General features: G+C 48.5%; 1 protein-coding gene and 1 non-coding gene across 3 annotated transcripts in view; both read left to right on the forward strand.

The window, feature by feature from the left end:
- The window catches only part of LOC138929848 (steryl-sulfatase-like), a 157365-nt gene extending 140099 nt beyond the window's left edge, over positions 1 to 17266 (forward strand). For both annotated transcript variants that reach the window (XM_070289540.1, XM_070289539.1), the window contains exons 9-10: positions 1017 to 1138; positions 13452 to 17266. In XM_070289540.1, the coding sequence (XP_070145641.1) occupies positions 1017 to 1138; positions 13452 to 13825 (496 nt within the window). In that variant the 3' untranslated portion in view covers positions 13826 to 17266. The remainder of the gene's footprint in view (positions 1 to 1016; positions 1139 to 13451) is intronic.
- Positions 17267 to 17962: 696 nt separating this feature from the next.
- TRNAC-ACA (transfer RNA cysteine (anticodon ACA)) lies at positions 17963 to 18035 on the forward strand. Its single transcript has one exon. It is a non-coding gene; the product is annotated as a tRNA-Cys (tRNA).
- The last annotated feature ends 1431 nt before the right edge of the window (positions 18036 to 19466 follow it).

Below are 19466 nucleotides of genomic sequence, written 5' to 3' on the forward strand. Positions count from 1 at the left end.
ATAAACGTGTGGCATGTATGTGTGTGGTATGTAAATCTGTCTTAAGTATATTCCCATCCTCGGGGTATTTAATATCATCATCATCATTATTTGCAAATCACTGCATTGGGACTTAGAACTTCATTTTCATTGAAGTCTATCCAATCTAAGTTGCCCCATGCTATATGTTATCTTTTTCTTAAAGGCAGATTGTCAAAAATCCTTGTTTTCAACAGATCTGGAGTTTGTGAATAAGCTGGAATAAGCAGAAAAGGGGGTGCAGAACCAGCAGAGGGTCATCCCACCTCCTTGTTCCCCTCCTGTGTCCGCAAGTCGGTTCTCTAGGCCTGCACCTCTGTTTCCGCTTTGCAAATGGGTTCATCAGCACCATCCTTCTCGATTCCATACATGTGCCTTCATAGACAGTATTTGTTTTCCTCTTTGGGACTTACTTCACTGTGCATGACAGACGCTAGGTCCCGCCACATCTCTGGAAATGAGGCAGCTTTGTTCTTTTTCATGGCTGAGCAGTATTCCGCGGTATACATGGAACCTATCTTCTGTATCAGTTCGCCTGTTGATGGACATCTGGGTTGCTTGCTATTGTAAATAGGGCTGTGCTGAACACTGAGGTTCCTGTGTCTTTTTGAATTAGGGTTTTTATTTCGGGGTATATGCTTATGAGTGGGTCCACCCCCACAGACGTGTGACACTGGTAACATCGAGCGAATCAGTCCGTGTCTCCGTATCACGATTCCAGCTCACAGTGTCGCTTTGAGGATGAAATGAGTTCACGCCTGAGCACAGCTGACTTGCCTCCCTACATGGCACACGGTGCCCAGCGGTGGTCAGTTAGCGTTCCTTGCTGAATGACCACCTTGTAGCGCCGTCATGCCTTCGTGTACTGGACAGCTCAGATAAGCCAGGGTGCAGCCCCATCACGCCTTCCTGCACTGAAGGACAGCTCAGATAAGCCAGGGTGCCTGAGCCCCCTGGTGGGCGTGGCCACCTGACGCCCCACCTACTTCTCCCCCCAGAGTCATCGACGGCCGGGACCTGATGCCCTTGCTGCAGGGGCGGGCCCAGCGATCAGAGCACGAGTTTCTCTTCCACTACTGCAACTTCTACCTGAACGCCGTGCGCTGGCATCCACCCAACAGTGAGTAGACGCGTCTCTCCTCCCGAGTATCTCTCCCTGCCTCGCTTCCAGGGCTGCGTGTCATGGGGGAGGGGCCGGGGAAGAGAATAGAACCGCAAGCGGCCATTGCTCTTGCGAGATGCCCCCCGCTCCCCGCGCTCCTGCAAAGAAGCCGGGTGTGATTTCTCCTTCCTCCTGGTCCTACGTTCTTCTCTTGAGCCTGCTGGTTACCCCGGTTGTCTCGGCAGACCGGGGCAGTCGCCTAGCTCTATGCCAGTGCTTGCTGGCTCCTTCCTCCTGGGGGGGCAGAGGACGTGCCAGGTGGTCGGCAGGGTTCTGAAGCTGCTTCCTTCCTGCTCCGCCAGCCACCCAGCTGCGTCTCCTGGTCCCACCTTCCGTCTGAGTGTCTGCCGAAGAGCCCCTCTGCTCTGGCACGGCTGGTCTCTGCTGGCGGTTCCCTCTGCTTGGAACAACTTTCTTTTCCTTCCTGGTTAATGCTTACCCACCTCCCACGATGCCCCTCCAATGCGATCTCCCCTGCCTGCGGTCTTGTAGCTTTGCACTGGTGCTGAGTGGCTTTCAGATGTCTACCTGACCTTGTCCCCTGAGCCTCAAAGGCGGCGGCTCGTGACCCGCCGATCTGTCGATCTGTTTGGTCACATTCTCTGTGTGTGTCTGCTAGCCGTGGATGTTTAAGACAATGCTCAGACGCGTTGATGCCAGCGTGGTTCCCAGACCCAGTGTGTTTTACGTCTGTGTCAGTGACAAGATGTACTCGATGCTTTGGGTCTGCTGACAGCAGATACAAAGGTGCATTTCCTTTTATTAATTTTTTTTTTATGCAGGTATGTGTCTTTTGTTGCACTGGGTCTCTGTGGCTTTGCGGAGGCTCTCTCTAGTTTTGGCGAGCAGGGGCACCTCTCTGCTCACAGTTCGCGGGCTTCTGATTGCAGTGGGTTCTCTTGTTGCAGAGCACCAGCTGTAGGGCACTCAGGCTTCAGTGGTTGTGGCCCGTGGGCTCAATAATTGTGGCTCCTTGGCTCTCAAGCACAGGTTCAGTAGTTGAGGCACACAGGTTCAGTTGTTCCACGGCAAGTGGGATCTTCCCGGACCAGGAATCAAACCTGTGTCTCCTGCATGGCTAGGCGGATTCTTAACTACTGAACCACCAGACGTCCCAACGGGTGCATTTCTAACGAGCCTAAAGGACCAAGGGGAATCGAGTGATGATCATACGTGTAGCAGTAGTCCCGCATCTGGTTTTCGTACATGTAAATGTCAGATTACAGTACAAGGAGGTCCAACCTGTCCATCCTAAAGGAAATCGGTCCTGAAGATTCATTGGAAGGACTGATGCTGAAGCTGAAGCTCCAGTACTTTGGACACATGATGCAAAGAACTGACTCTTTAGAAAAGACCCTGATGCTGGGAAAGATTGAAGGCGGGAGGAGAAGGGGATGACAGAGGATGAGATGGTTGGATGACATCACCAACTCAATGGACATGAGTTTGAGCAAGCTCCTGGAGTTGGTGATGGACAGGGAGGGCTGGCGTGCTGCAGTCCATGGGGTCACAAAGAGTAGGACACGACTGAGCGGCTGAACCAACACCATCGCATCACTGAGATGCCTAGGCGTCTGTGGGAGTGCAGCACGTATTATACCCCTATTGTATATCTTAGAGATCGACGCTGATGTTAGACTCTTGGGTGCCTCTTGAGAGAGGGAATGAAGCTCTCCTTTTCTATAGCATGTTTTGGGTTCTGCTCCCAGATGGGAGATTCTCCCAGAGCATCTGGTCACCATGCCACCAGCTGATGGCTCATTCTTAAATTCAGGGGATTCTCATACTAGATTTCAGTGCAGTCCTGACCCCATCCTCATCACCCAGCCGAGTTACCCAAGACATCGTTTAAAGAGCAGTTGCTCCATTATTTTTCAAGTGAAAGATTGTGACCCTTGGTTTGTCCACAGAAATCAGGTTTACCCTGGTTTATACTTTAAATCTGGAAGACTTCCCTGAGATAACTTCTGGAAGATTTTCCATTTTAAATCTGAATGACTTCCTTCTGATAACTTCTGGAAGATGAATGTACCAAAACTGCATGCTCACAATTCTAGGCTGGGAAGGACCCTATTAACCTATCTCATCCACGTGCCCATCACTCCTAATGTCCATAGGCATGCTGTCTCTTTTTTAGGTGAACTGGCAGTATTTTTGGAGGAGGAAAAACGGCAACCCACTCCAGTACTCTTGCCTGGGAAATCCCACGGACAGAGGAGCCTGGCGGTCTGCAGTCCATGGGGTCGCAAAGAGTCGGACGTGACTTGGTGACTAAACAGCTGGCAGCATTTAAATCTGAATAAGTTCAGTTCAGTTGGGTCGCTCAGTCGTGTCCAACTCTTTGTGACCCCATGGACTGCAGCACTCCAGGCCTCCCTGTCCATCACCAACTCCTGGAGTTTACTCAGACTCATGTCCATTGAGTTGGTGATGCCATCCAACCATCTCTTTTAAATCTGAGCCATCTCATAAAGGAGAGATATGGTCCTCCCCATCTTTTTTTATTTTTAGCTTTTTATTTTATATTGAAGTACACTTGATGAACAGTGTGACCTTGGTTTCCGGTGCACAGCGCCGTGATTCAGTGATACACACACATGCATCTCTTCCTTTTCACATGCTCTTCCCATGTAGCTTGCTGCATAATACTGGGCGGAGTTGTCTGTGCTATACAGCAGGTCCTGGTCGGTTATGCGTCTTAAACGTAGCAGTGTGTCCACGTTCCTGCTTCCTTTTATACTGAGCCTGAAAGAACCAAGTTTCCGGGGCTCTTGGCTGTTTAAAGACGTCCTGTACCTTGCCAAATTGCATTTAAGTAAAGCCAGCCGCCTCCACTTACAGGGGCCGGAAGGAACATATTGGATCAGGGGCTGGGGAAACACAGTTATGTGGAGGAATAAACAGGAAGGGGCAGAAAATAGGGGTAAGTGAGAAAAACCAGACCCAGATGCTGCGAGGCAGCAGGCCCGGGGATCAAATTTGCTGCTGAGATAGACAGAAGGACATCTCCTCTTAAGCAGCTCATACTGTCTTCTGCCTCGAGCGAGCGACAGAGGAGGGAAAAATGACAGTCTTTCAATGCTGGAATCATCCATCTCGTCAACGGGTCTGAGGAAACTATGGGTTTCTTTTTTTTAATCTTGTCCCCTTTGGAGATCGTGCCCTGAACCTCAGGCATGGTGGTGGCCGCAGTGGCTGTCCCTCGGGTCTCCATGCAGCTGTTTGCTCAGTGTCTGTGTCTGCCCACTTGTTCCACACGTATTTATTGAGCATCTGCTGTGTGGCACCTGCTGGCCTGGACACCTGTCGGTGGGCAAAATGTACTGAGTTCTCTGCCTGGGAGTTGCTTGCCTCTTAGGTCATGGGGGAGCTGCAGGCTGGGCAAACAGCCGGGAATGCAGACTTGTTTCAGGAAGTGGCGCTTGCCCATGAGGATTACTAGTACTGCATGAGTCCTAGTTGGAAGAGGTGGCCCTGCGTTTAGATTACTAGTACTACATGAGTGGATTATTAGTAGTGCAGACTACTGTTACTAGTTGGAAGAGATGGCTTAGATCATCTCGTAATCGAAAGTGGAGTCTGGCTGCTTGACGCTGAAAAGCCACTGAAGAGGGCAGGGTGGTGGGAAGGAAGAGTTTGCTTTATTTGGGATGCTCTCAGCCAGGGGCAGGGGCGGGGGACATCTGTCCAAAGGCTGACTCCCTGACAGTCGGAATGTAAAAGCTTTTATAGACCGAGGGAGGGGGGTTCCTTGCAGAAACAGCACAGTCAGCCCTGAATGTCATTTTGAAACTGATCATCCGTGGTCTGATCAGGATCATCTTGATTCTTTTAGGTACAGTTCATCTTTCAGCCCCACTAGCATCAGTGGCGGAGAAGGCAGTGGCAGCCCGCTCCAGTACTCTTGCCTGGAAAATCCCATGGACAGAGGAGCCTGGTGGGCTGCAGTCCACGGGGTCGCTAAGAGTCGGACACGACTGAGCGACTTCACTTTCACTTTTCACTTTCGTGCATTGGAGAAGGACGCGGCAACCCACTCCAGCGTTCTTGCCTGGAGAATCCCAGGGATGGGGGAGCCTGGTGGGCTGCTGTCTATGGGGTCACACAGAGTCGGACACGACTGAAGGGACTTAGCAGTAGCAGCAACAGCAATAGCATCAGTGGTGCTAGCAGGAAAGAACCCAGCTGCCGATGCAGGACGCATAAGAGACGTGGGTTTGCTCCCTAGATGGGGAAGATCCCCTGGAGGAGGGCATGGCCATCCACTCCAGGATTCTTGCCTGGAGAATGCCACGGACAGAGAAGTTTGGAGGGCTGCAGTCCATGAGGTCGCCAAGGGTCAGACAGGACTGAGATGACTTAGCACAGTAGAGCACAGTCTCTTCACTCCCAGGGTTGATTGGTTTCCATCTCTTTGAGGCCAGTTCTGGGAATTAGGGCAGGTTAGATCACGGTTACTGTCTGGTTGTCATGAAGTTAACATCTTCCCCCTAGTGGGGGTTTCACTATCTTTATTTTTTTTTTTAATTTTTTTTTTTTTTTTTTACTTTACAGTACTGTATTGGTTTTGCCATACATTGACATGAATCCACCACGGGTATCTTTAAAGCAGCTCATGAGACCTGGCTCAGAATGTTATCTATATAGCCTTTGGTGCTAAGTCACTGCAGTCGTGTCCAACTCTTTGTGACCCCATGGGCTGTAGCCCACCAGGCTCCCCCGTCCCTGGGATTCCCCAGGCAAGAACCCTGGAGTGGGTTGTCATTTCCTTCTCCAATGCATGAAAGTGAAAAGTGAAAGTGAAGTCTCTCGGTCATGTCTGACTCTTTGAAACCCCATGGACTGTAGCCCCCCAAGCTCCTCTGTCCATGAGATTCTCCAAGAAAGAATCCTAGAGTGGGTTGCCATTCCCTTCTCCATAAAGCCTTTGAGCTTTCCTTGAATTTGCTTGAACTCTGACTAAACTTATTCTTTGGCTCAAGGCTTTTCACAGACCAAAGGCAGGCCGAGGACCTCTGTTTTCGCTTCCGGATCTGTATCGGCAAGAGACCGTGGGTTACCATAGAACCTAAACCAGTCCTAGTTGGGGGACATCACTTGGATCATCTCACATCTATGTTGGTAGGAGACTGTGGACAATTCACAGGCGTTGAACTAGTACGGTTTAGAAGAGATGGGCTTGGATCACCTGAGATCTCTGCTCATAGGAGATTGTGGTCACCACCACCTGGGGGACGCTTTCTGTAATTCTTAGAGGCAAGAGTATTGCCACCTTGAGCTCCAAAGTATCTTGAGCTCCAGATACTTGGTTAGAAAAGAAGAGAGACATTTAGGCTCAAGGTTTGTAGATGCAGGGCCAGGGCAGCAGTGAGCCGGAGCCAGCCCCTGGCGGCTGAGGAATCCCACCAGCTTGTGCGGAACACGCTCCTGCCTGGAAGTCAGCCTTGTGGGGAGCGTCTCCACCACGGCAGCTGGCGGACACAGCGGATGTCGACCGTGTTCCTCGCCCAGAGAAGCTAGAGCTTTCCAGCAGGACACTGGTACCCCTCTACTAGATTGGAGTGGCAGTGTTGGGGAGATCCAACTCGTGTTTGTCTTGATGAGGTTGGATGCCTACATTTCCCTGGTGGCTCTGGCAGTGAAGAATCCACCTATAAAGCGGGAGACCCAGGTTCCATTCCTGGGTTGGGAAGACCCCCCTGGAGAAGGGAATGGCAGCCCACTCCAGTGTTCTTGCCTAGAGAATCCCATGGACAGAGGAGCCTGGTGGGCTACATACAGTCCATGGGTTGCAAAGAATCAGACAAGACTGAGCAATTGATGCTTTTGCTACCTATTGCAATTGCAGACTTCTTAAATACTCATTTTTTTTCCAAAATGTTACCGCCAGAATGCTGTTTCTACTCTTTTAAAACATGAATCCCTTTCAGGTTTTATATACAATATATTCTCCATAATAATTGAATATTAGGGCCAGAATGCTGTTTCTCCTCTTAAAATATGAACCCCTTTTGGCTTTTGTATACAATGTCTTCTCTATAATAATTGACCAATTCTGTACTTTTAATGATTCTATAGCTTGGTTGTCTCAGCACATTGAGGGGATGAGAAGTCTTCATTAATTTTTTTCCCTAACAGTGAGCACTGGTTTTAAAAATGATGATGTATCTTGGCTTCCCTGGTGGCTCAGACGGTAAAGACTCCACCTGCAATGCAGGAGACCCAGGTTCAATCCCTGGGTCAGGAAGATCCTGCTGGAGAAGGAAATAGCAACCTACTTCAGTGTTCTTGCCTGGAAAATCCTACGGTCAGAGGAACCTGGTGGGCTAAAGTCTACGGGGTCACAAAGAGGGACAGGACTGAGCTACTGACGCTTTCATTACCTTACAATTCCAGACTTGTTAAAATCTCATTTTTCCGAAAGATTAGAGCCAGAACACCGTCTACTCTGTTAAAACATGAATCCCGTTCAGCTTTTACGTACCACGTCTTCTCTATAATTGAATAATTCTATAATTCTAATGGTTCTGTAATTTAGTTGTCTCAGCACATTGAATGGCTTCACTTTATCATCATCTGAGATCATTATTCCCGTTACATTTTAGGAGAACTCACGAAAGCATTACTAGAACACGGATAGCTTTGGTGATGTGATGATGGGAATTTTGAGCTTAAATTTCCTGTTCAGCTTGTATTCAAAAAGTGTGGCTTTAAGTTTTGACTTAGGTATTTGCCTTAGTTTAAAGGCAATGTAATGGCAACTGGATTTTATGGTCAAATGCATCTTAACAGACTGGCGGATGTTTTTCGCTCTGGTATTCTGGTGCAGAGTTTTGACAAGATAAACATAAGTCTATCAAGTAACTGCTGCAGCTAAGTCGTCTGTGACTCTTTGTGACCCCATGGACTGTAGCCCGCCAGGCTCCTCTGTCCAGGGGATTCTCCAGGCAAGGATACAGGAGTGGGTAGCAGAGAGAACGTTCTAATTATAGCTACTTTTGTCTTAGGAATTAAACGGCATAAGAAAGGCTGAGCTGGTTTTTGTGGGTGTTGGTTGGATACCCTTTTTTATCTGAAGATCAGAAGTTCAATCTGAAGGGTCAGCTACAGCGTACTGAAGGCTGAGGCTGAACTAACGTCAGTTCAGTTCAGTTCAGTCACTTAGTCGTGTCTGACTCTTTGGAACCCCATGGACTGCACGCCAGGCCTCCCTGTCCATCACCAACTCCTGGAGCTTGCTCAAACTCATGTCCATCGAATCAGTGATGCCATCCAACCATCTCATCCTCTGTCGTCCCCTTCTCCTTTGCCCTCAGTCTTTCTCAGCATCCGAGTCTTTTCAAACGAGTTGGCTCTTCACTTCAGGTGTTAGAGTTTCAATTTTAGCAACAGTCCTTCCAATGAATGATTAGAATAATCAAAGCAATGAAGAGCAAAGGTTAAAGGCAAAGAAACAGATCCAAGGAGGAACTGAAATCCGCCCTTCCCTGTAACACATTCAGTAGATGACGTCAAGATTACCAAGGGGGGGTCAGCTGAGGGTCCCAGGGGACGGTATGGGTGGCTCACAGCGGGTGGAAAGAGAGCAGTCTTTGAAATGCTTCCTTTTTTTTAAAAAAAAAAAAGGTTATTTTCTTTATTTTTGTCTGTGCTGGGTCTTCTTTGCTGCGAGGGCTACTCTCTTGCTTTGGTGCCTGCTTTTATCTTGTTGTGGAGCACAGGCTCTTGGGTGTGTGAGCTTCAGTAGCTGTAGCGCGTGGCCTCAGAAGTTGTGGCTACTGGGCTTGGTTGCCCCGAGGCACGTGGGAATCTTCCCGAATCAGGGATCCAACCTGTGTCCCCGGCGTTGGCAGGCAGACTCTTTACCACTGGGCCACCAGGGAAACCCCTGCCAAGCCTCTCGAAGCACTCCAAGGTGGCAGTTTGTAGCGGGAAATGCTGCTAAGACCAAAACCCCCAAATGACTGTATTTGGCTGCTATGATATATACACGGAGTCCCCCATGCGTAGAAAATTAATCTCGCCAAGACAAGCAGTTAAACCACATTCATCAAGGGCCATCAAAATGTGAGTGATAAATTAAGAGTTACTGTGTTACTTTAAATTTTGTTGCTCATGTTCTTTAAGAATCCTGAAGATGGCGGGGATGGACAAAAGTGTCTTAAAACTTGTATCGCAGTGGCAACAGGTTGAAGAACAGCTGGAAAGCAGTGGTCTCGTCTTAGACTGCTGGCAGCTTTACATTCAAATGGGGTCTCCCCTGGTGGCTTAGAAGGTAAAGAGTCTGCCTGCAATGCGGGAGACCTGAGTTTCATCCCTGGGTTGGGGAAGATCCCCTGGAGAAGGAAATGGCACCCCACTCCAGTATTCTTGCCTGGAGAATTCCATGGACCAAGGAGCCCTGCGGGCTACAGTCCATGGGGTTGCAAAAGAGTCGGACAGGACTGAGTGGCTAAACAACAGCAAATCAGAAAAGGAGACGGGAGCTTGAGAGGTTAACAGCCACGCCGAGCATCCCACAGCTAGGAGACCACATAGCTGGAGTTGGAACCCACCCTGTCAGAGCCAATAGAGGGGGCGGGAGAGTTCAAGCACATTGTACTCAGTGAGCCACCAAGACAAGACACAGTTCCGAGCTCAGAGTAAGGGATGTGGCCCCAGGAGGCTGGTCATGGGTCTAGACCCACAAGAATCCTTGCATGAAGGGGGATGTAATTTGCAAAGCAGACTGGCATCTGTTAGGAGGGATTAAGCAGCTTTTATCTGCAGAATGTTCTTCTGATGCCTCCGTGGACAGCTCAGTGGGCTTTGCATTGTCCCTGTTTGTTCTTGGAGACCCCGCGTGCTCATTCTCGAGGCCTGTCTGCCAAGGGACCTCGGAACCCTTTCTTGTGGCCGAGTCCCTGAAAGCGATCAAGATCACAACAGCGGTGCCTGTCCTGGGCTTCACATGCCCCTCAGAGCCCCAGGGAATCTCAGGGCACCGTTGCTTATTTGAAGCTTGGAAAGGGCTGAATTCGGGGTCCAGCTCAGGAGTCAGGCTGTTCTCAATTAAATTCTATTTGCCACTTTGTCAAAGGACTGGAAGCTTTCTTTTCTTGTGAATGAAAAGAAAGTGAGTCACTTTTTTTTTAACCTGTGAGAGTTAGTTGCTCAGTCGTGTCTGACGCTTTGCGACCCCACGGACTGTAGCCCGCCGGGCTCCTCTGTCCATGGGATTCTCCAGGCAAGAATACTGTAGTGGGTTGCCTTACCCTCTTCCAGGGGATCTTCCCTGAATCAGGGATTGAACCCAGGTCTTCCTCACTGCAGGCAGACTCTTTACCTTCTGAGCCACCAGAGGAGCCCCCTGTTAAGCTGTGATTCTACATAAAAATGTTTCAAAGGTAAATCGTGCGCTCCATAGCACTTTGTATGAGAATGACAAAGCCGTCCTGCAACTTAATAAGTCAGACATCTTTGCGGTTTAGCCATAACTCTCTTAAAGTTTGGGCTTCCCTGGTGGCTCAGCTGTTAAAGAATCCACCTGCAATGCAGGAGACCTCGGTTGGGAAGATCCCCTGGAGAAGGAAATGACAACCCACTCCAGTGTTCTGGCCTGGAGAATCCCATGGCCTGTATATAGTCCATGGGGTCACAACTGAGTGACTTTCACTTTCTCTCAAATTTTGAAGCATCATTTAAACCGAATTCAAATGACTGTTCCCGTCAATACGTAGAATACTTTTGTTTTTGAAAAAAAAATGCTGCCTGTAGGCTCCCTGCGTTCTCATTGTAAAGGTTAATAATTGCTTCCTCTGGTCACTGAATCTCAATTGTAGCTGAGTTTAAGATTCCGATTCCGTGGTGGTCAAACTCTTTATCTGTGACAAAGAGAGAAAACAACCTTTTCCAGAGTGCACTGGGATTTTAACCATAAACAAAAAAAAATGTTTAACTCAAAAGATTTTTAGTAGCAAAAAAGTTTTTTTAACTGAAAAGATTTTTAGTAGTATATGGAGAAATCCCAGATGAAATACGTCATCAAAATTAATTTGAAAAAACAAGATTAAACAGGCGTGTTAGAAATGCAGGTGACAGTAGGTGCCTCCTTTCTGTTGAAATGACACCTTTGACTGTAGATTCCTGGTTTCCTGGTGAACTGCAGAACAGACCCTGAACCAAGGCTTCGTATCTTATAAACCTAGGCTTTTCCAGGCGGCACAGTGGTAAAGAATCTTCCTGCCAATGCAGGAGACGCAAGGGATGCAGGTTCAGTCCCCAGGTCAGGAAGATCCCCTGGAGGAGGGCATGGCTCCACTATATTCTTGCCTGGAAAATTCCGAGGACATAAGAGCCTGGCACGTGCAATAAAATGCATTTGAGCAAACCTAGAGTGGTCTAACAAAATTATACGAGCATGCACAATGTTTCTTTTTTATAAAAAGGTTTTAAAAATCCAGATTGGGCGAGATAAAGGCAGACACCTCGATGGCACACCAAACAAATCTTCAGAAAAATTACTTCTTCAGTCTACACTTGTCCGAGCTACGTGTCTGCTCCCTGTGAGAATGCTTAATGTTTATTTACTGACTGGTCCTTAAACCTGGGTGTATGCATGCTCAGTCGCTCAGTCATGTCCAATTTTGTGCCACCCCATGGACTATAGCCCACCAGGCTCGTCTGTCCATGGGATTCTCCAGGCGAGAATACTGGAGTGGGTTGCCATGCCCTCCTTCAGGGAATATTTACCCTTACTCGCCCTCGAATATACTTGTCTGGGGTCAGGGGCTTTTGGGGGGAGAATGTGGACATGTGTGCTAATTGTCTTCTGATGTCCATTAATTTATTTTGCATTTGGATCCGTGGGTGAGCACTCAGTACGTGCAATTACAAAACCACCATTTCCATGACACAAACAGATGATCAGAGTGAATTAAGTAGGTGTGTGATGCTTTCTAGGCGCCAGTCTCTATGGTTTTCTATAAAAAAGCAGGAAGAATAAAGCAGGAAAGGACATTTTCAGTATGAACCTAATTTCATCTGGTTTATTGGGAAATCCCATGGGCGGAGGAGCTTGGTAGGCTGCAGCCCATGGGGTCGCAAAGAGTCGGACACGACTGAGCGACTTCACTTTCACTTTTCACTTTCATGCATTGGAGAAGGAAATGGCAACCCACTCCAGTGTTCTTGCCTGGAGAATCCCAGGGACGGGGGAGCCTGGTGGGCTACCGTCTGTGGGGTCGCACAGAGTCGGACACTACTGAAGTGACTTAGCAGCAGCATACACATCAACTCTATTTTCACCTGCCACCTTTTTCTGCCCAGGATGCAGTTTCTAGACCTCTATCAGAGCCAGCTCTCAGAAAGTCGTAGTGTCGTAAGATAAACAGTAAATCAATCATTTTACAATTATTTGTTTGTAAATCAATTTTTGTTTTTCTAACATTTTAACATTGACTATTTAGTAATTGGAAGAGACCCTGATGCTGGGAAAGATTGAAGGCAGGAGAAGAAGGGGACGACAGAGGATGAGATGGCTGGATGGCATCACCAACTCAAGGGACATGAGTTTGAGCAAGATCCAGGAGTTGGTGATGGACAGGGAGGCCTGGGGTGCCGCAGTCCATGGGGTCGCAAAGAGTCAGACACGACTGAGCGACTGAACTGAGTTGAACTGAACAGCAACAAATGGATCACAACACTTACATTTTTTAAACTTTTTTATTTTATTAATTCGAATGCCCTGGGTCTTTGTCGCTGTGTGTGTGTGGGGACGGTGCTTTCTCTAAGTGTGATTCATGGGCTTGTCATTGTGGGGGCCTCTCTCACTGTGGGCTCTTGGGCCCACAGCTTCAGTGGTTGCAGCTTTCGGGCTCCCCCTAGAGGCGAGGTCCAAAAAAAAAAATCAGTTTTTGCATTATAACAGCCAGTGTTCTTGCCTGGAGAATCCCAGGGATGGGGAGCCTGGTGGGCTGCCGTCTATGGGGTCACACAGAGTCAGACACGACTGAAGCGACTTAGCAGCTTAGCAGCTATTGCATAATCACCTTTGTCTTTTCCTCCTTGGCAGTTAGATAACAACTCGTGTTTTCTTGCTTTAAGAAAAAGAATTTTAGCTATGATGCTTACTCTTTTTTGAGCCTTAAGTGTGATAAATCCAGTCCATCCATAACTGAGTCTCTGCCTTCTTGAAGCACCCAGAGGGTGGTTTTCCATGCACGCTTTCTTTGGGGGTGACTATAACAACCCTGTTCCCACCACACTCACTTCTTTGCTTGTCCCACCACAGGCACGTCTATCTGGAAGGCCTTTTTCTTCACCCCCAAGTTCTCCCCCGAGGGCGCCAACGGATGCTTTCCCACCAACCTGTGTTTCTGTCACGGGCAGTACGTCACCTACCACGACCCGCCCCTGCTGTTTGAGATTTCCAGAGACCCCCGGGAGAGAAACCCGTTAACCCCGACATCGGAGCCGCGGTTCCAGGAGATCCTGGAGGCCATGCAGGAGGCGGCAGCCCGCCACACCCGAACCCTTCAGGACGTCCCCAACCAGCTGTCACTGGGGAACCTGATCTGGAAGCCGTGGCTGCAGCTGTGCTGCTCGTCATGGGGGCTGTCCTGCCAGTGTGACCGGGAGGATCAGGATGGGAGACAGAGCCTTTAGCCGTTATCGGCAGCGTCGGGGTGTGCACAGGGTGGGGGGGCCACCCTGCCGGCAGCATCAGAGATGAACGCCCAGGATCGACCCTGGGGGAAGGCAGCCCTGGCCACCTCCCTCCTCCCCACGCACCTGGAGGCTCCATCAAGACCCCCTTCCACACACACACACACACACACACACACACACACACCTGTCCACCCCCCCCCCCCCCGCCCCGGGGAGGGGGGGAATCAACGTTTGCAATAAACAGAGACACAGATGTTATTTACGTCTTCCGAGGCCAGTTGTTCACATGGACGGATGACTGGGCCATGAGTGTCCAACATCTGTGCAGTGGAGGGCAGGAAAGGGCGCAGGTGAGCTGCTGACCTCTCAGACAGCGTGATCCACAGCTAAAGGCGTCGCTTACTCCACAGCTGACTTGATGCACTGGCCACCAAGATTTCCCCTAGAGAGCATCGCGTGACAGTGAATCAAATGTTAAGTGTTGATTGAAATCTAACACGTGCCCCTTTTTTACCCTGTGTAAAAGAGCATCTTGCCCAATCACGGATGATGGTTAAGTTGCCGTCTTCTGGTTTCTGAAAGGCGATTATTGTCAGTATTATTTGCAAATACGTATGAAACACTCTTCACGCTATCCATGTTTGTACATGGATATGTGTCTTTCTTTGAGAAGTCTGCAATGTTTAGAAGCTCCTCACTGTTGAAGGAGAAGCAACAGAGACTTGCAGGTGTGGTTTGTGTGACCGCCTTTTGGTGAGCTCTCAGTGAATGTCGAAGCTGAGACACACCTCTCCTGTCTGAGTGTTTCCAGCCCGTCATTTGTAGCACGCTGTTTGGCTTCTGCTGTCCCTTGGGTGAACAGCATTTCTGAACCAAGAGTCCAACTTCAGAGATTCTGCAGTCCGAGAAATCCGCTCTAACAGATTCAGAATTATTGGCGTGTGAAACGTATGCTATTTCACAGGGGTTGGGGGTTTGGGGTGGGGGAGACACAAGCCATCAGACATAAGCAGTCAATGACCCACACCCACAAAAACTTGAGCAATCAGACAGTCCACGACCCATACCCGTGAAGACATGAGCAATCAGACATAAGCAGTCCACGACCCATACCCACGAAGACACGAGCCATCAGACATAAGCAGTCCACGACCCATACCCACGAAGACATGAGCCATCAGACATAAGCAGTCCACGACCCTTACTCACGAAGACACAGCAGTCAGACATAAGCAGTCCATGACCCATACCCGTGACATCTCGATGCCGAATTTCATAACTAGAGAATGGTGGTTCATGCCCGTCCTTGTGTTTTGTTGGCCTGACCCTGCAGGTAAGCAATATCTGTGCCTTCTGTTGGTCGTGACATGCACGCTTCCGTTTGAATTGCATTTCCTGCGACCTCAGGAATGCAGGGATGAGGCCTAACGGGGTCATTTAGGAGACTGGGAGACAGGGGCCACAGGTGGAGAGAGTTCCCAAGTCCGGACCACCAGCCCCTTCTGGGCAAAGAGTTCCCCTGAGTGGAGAACACCTAGGTGACCTTCAGACACTATACGCGCTCCCCCGATATGGTGAGGATTCGTTCAGTCATCTGTACATGGGAGCTGTGGTCCCGCTGCCTCTCTTTCATTTCTGTAGCGAACATGTCTCAGCGTCTGTCTGCTCCTGGGTCAGGGGTTTTCTCGATCCCATGGGAGTGCGGGTCAGTGGAATACTCTGTCCCCTCTGGACGCGAGGACCCCACCATCCAGGCACTTTGCAGAAAAATGTGTGTAAGCGTGTCTCCAGCTCTCCGACTGGTCTCTGCCTTCCCATCTTTGTCCCTGCCGAACAGTGTCTAAGTTCCGACAGCATCTCTGGAGCTCCTCCTTACGGTCTGCTATTTCAGAATTTTTTTAAATTAATTAATTTATTTCACTTGGAGGATAATGACGTCACCATATCGTGGTGGTCTTTGCTGTACATCCACATGAATCGGTCACAGGTGACCATGTGTCCCCCCCATCCTGAACTGCCCCTCCCACATCCCTCCCTACTCCATCCCTCTGGGTTGTCCCAGAGCACCGGCTTTGAGTGCCCAGCCCAGCTTCATGCATTAGCTTTCCCTGGTCATCTCTTTCTCGTATGGTAATATACGTGTTTCCATGCTGTCCTCTCAAATCATCCCACCCTCCCCTTCTCCCACAGAGCCCAAAAGTCTGTTCTGTACATCTCTGTCTCCTTTGTTGCCCTGCATGTAGGATCGTTGATACCATCTTTCTAAGTTCCGTATAAATGTGTTAATATACAGTGTTTGTCTTTTTCTTTCTGACTTACTTCACTTGGTACATATGCACAGTGGAATATTACTCACCTGTAAAAAAAGGAATGCATTTCAGTGAGGTCTAATGAGGTGGATGAACCAGGAGCCTGTTATTTCAGATTGCAAATCTTTCTCTGTCTTAAAAAAAAAAAAGACAAATGGTTCCTTCCGCCTCCCTGGGAATGGTTCAGAGTTGGAAAGCAAGCAGGATTCTTTCTCTTAATTCAGATTTCTCATTCCAGAAATTTGCCAAAAGCGTGTCATGTTGTTTTAGGAAATACTGTCGTGAAAGAATGCATGAGCGTGTTACTAGTGGGTTAGAATTATTGCTGTTATCAGGCAAAACCTATCTAAAGCCACTGTTACCAACTTACGTGTTAAAAGATGACCATATTTGCTCAGAGTTGGACACACTCAACGCACATGGATTTTACAAGACATTTTATGATGTCAGAACGTTGTGTTTGAGGCTGAAATCAGTGGAAGGACTTTTGCAGATGTTGTTAATGCACAGCTTTGTATAGCACTGATTGTTTAATCTGTACACGGGTAACAGCCCACAAAGGATACATTTACCTCTAGACTCAGAATCAGCTTTGAAGTATTTGCCTCAAAATAACTTAGATCTCCATTATGTCTCAGTGCATCTGAAAATCAGGTTTCTTTGTAATAATCATAATTACCACTTACCACTTGAAAGTTTGGCTTGGAATGCACAACAGGAAATTTGAATTGCCACTGGTGTGATCTCTTGTATGTCCTGCTCTTTGTGGGTTTTAAAGCTTTAAACAAATTCTTTCTGGAAAAAAAATATATATCATTATATTTCTAGCATTTCACGGACATTAAAAGCTTAAGCTAACGGTGACCTATTGGCAGGCATGATTTGACAACATCATTAATGTGGTGTGAAAAGCACAATTGTAACCTGTGTATCAGAGGTGATGAAGGTTTCAGAAAGGGGCACAGATGTCCGGTGGCCCTGAAGGACATCCACGGAAGAAGCGGGCAACGTGTTTGTCGCGTGTCTGAACGATGGAATCTGTGACATGATCGCATCTATGAAGGTTTCCCAGAACCTTATTGTCATGTTAACTTCAAATGAAAATAAAGTTTTCCTTGGCAATTAAAAATTCTCTCCTGCTTGGTTTTCCATGGGGCTCAATTCAGCAAGTGTGCGGAGTGTTCAGTCAGTCAAGAGTCTGCGGGCAATGCGGGAGACCTGGGTTCCATCCCGGGGTTGGGAAGATCCCCTGGAGAAGGAAATAGCAACCCACTCCAGTGTTCTTGTCTGGAGAATCCCATGGCCAGAGGAGCCTGGAGGGGTGTTTGCTATGTCTGGGGTATGACCTTAAGTAATGGGGAATGGGGTTTCAGTTCATTAAATCTCCACGGAATGTCAGAGGCTCTGGGGAGATGTGGGGAGTACATGGATGGATGAGAAATAGTAATAATAATAACAAATAAGGTAGCTCCTGAGTTTCATGATTAGAAGTCAGTGTGGACGCCCTGGCCATCTCTTGGGTTCCAAGGCTTGCATGTTGCTACAGCTGTTGGTCAGTTTCCAATGAAAGGCTTGTAGTAAATTCAATGGGATCATAGTTATAAAGTGCCTGGCATGTTATAAGTCCTAAGAAAGTGTTAGCTATCTTTACAGCCTTGCTTATATTTATCTGCAAGTGTTTTTTAGTACAAAAAAAAATTGTAGAAAAATGCAGCATTCACACTACTGAAGAGAAAGAATCACTTTTAACCTGACCATCAAGCAGAAAATACCTTAAGTATTTCTGAGTATATCTTTGAGACTTTATACACACAATCTCTGGAGTTCCCTGGTGGCTCAGACGGTAAAAGCATCTGCCTACAATGCAGGAGACCCGGGTTCAATCCCTGGGTTGGGAAGATCCCCCTGGAGAAGGAAATGGCGCCCAGTCCAGTACTCTTGCCTGGAAAATCCCATGGACAGAGCAGCCTGGTGGGCTATAATCCATGAGGTCACAGAGAGTCGGACACGACTGAGCAACTTCACTTTCACTCTCTTTCACTTTCACACACAATCACATTACACACCCACACAGATGTATGTTACAGAAATGAATTATAACCAGTTGTATTATAATCATTTTTTTCCCCACGTAACTCCTTTGTAACCATCTCCATGATACCAAGAATATATTCAGTCCATGGTTTTGATTGATTTGATAATAAAAAAATTTCCAGTGAATATGTTTTTATAAATATGAACTTTGAGTTGCCTATTGAAATTGATGTCGTTAAAGCATCTGCCTGCAATGCGGGAGACGTGGGTTCGATTCCTGGGTCGGGAAGATCCCCTGGAGAAGGAAATGGCAACCCACTCCAGTACTCTTGCCTGGAGAACCCCATGGACAGAGGAGCCTGGTGGGCTACAGTCCACGGGGTCGCAAAGAGTCAGACACGACTGAGCGACTTCACTTTCAAATGTAACACGGGGTGGAAGACGCAGCCACACACGAAGATCTGGCATAGGCTTGGGTGGGCGGGACCCCCTGTAACTGCGTGTGAAGCAGAAACTCTCTCATGTGTCATCGCGGTACTGGGTACCGGGCAAGAAGATTTTCTCCCCTTTCTTTTATCTTCGGGGCCACTGAGGCAGTCAGGCCCAGCCAGGACGTTTCCCGCAGCGTGCTCCGTTTGTAGCTACTGAATGCAGACTGTCCAGGTAATGACTCTGAGATGGTCCTCAGGGGGAGGTGATTCCATGATGGTGGTGAAATAGCCGGGATCTGCTGAGTCACCAGCTGGGGCAGCTCCAGAGAAACCACGGTTTCCCCGATCGACAGAAGACTGAGACTGGAACAGCATGTAACCTTTTCTGGGGCCTTCCCGGGTGGTCCAGTGGCCAAGTCTTCGAGTTCCCAGTGCAGGGGGTCATGGGTTTGATCCCCGGTCCGGGAACTAGAATCCCGCATGCCACAGCTAAACAATCCAGCCTCGCCGCAGTGAAGACAGAAGACCCCGCATGCTGTCACCAGGACCCAGTGCAGCCAAATAAAGAGAGAGATATATATAGAAAGATCTGCTCTTTTTATTTTGAAGACATTGAGATTTGGAGGTTGTCAGTGTAGCAGCACCTGGAGTTCCCTATCTCAACTAATACACTATCTGGGTTTCCCTGGTGGCTCAGCTGTTAAAGAATCCACCTGCAATGCAGCAGACCTGGGTTCCATCCCTGTGTCGGGAAGACACCCTGGAGGAGGGCATAGCAACCCGCTCCAGCGTTCTTGCCTGGAGAATCCCATGGATGGAGGAGCCCGGCGGGCTACAGTCCATGGGGTCACAGAGACTCGGTCA

This window comes from Ovis canadensis, chromosome Y, assembly GCF_042477335.2.
Source record: "Ovis canadensis isolate MfBH-ARS-UI-01 breed Bighorn chromosome Y, ARS-UI_OviCan_v2, whole genome shotgun sequence".
In the NCBI taxonomy this organism is placed as follows: Eukaryota; Metazoa; Chordata; class Mammalia; order Artiodactyla; family Bovidae; genus Ovis; species Ovis canadensis.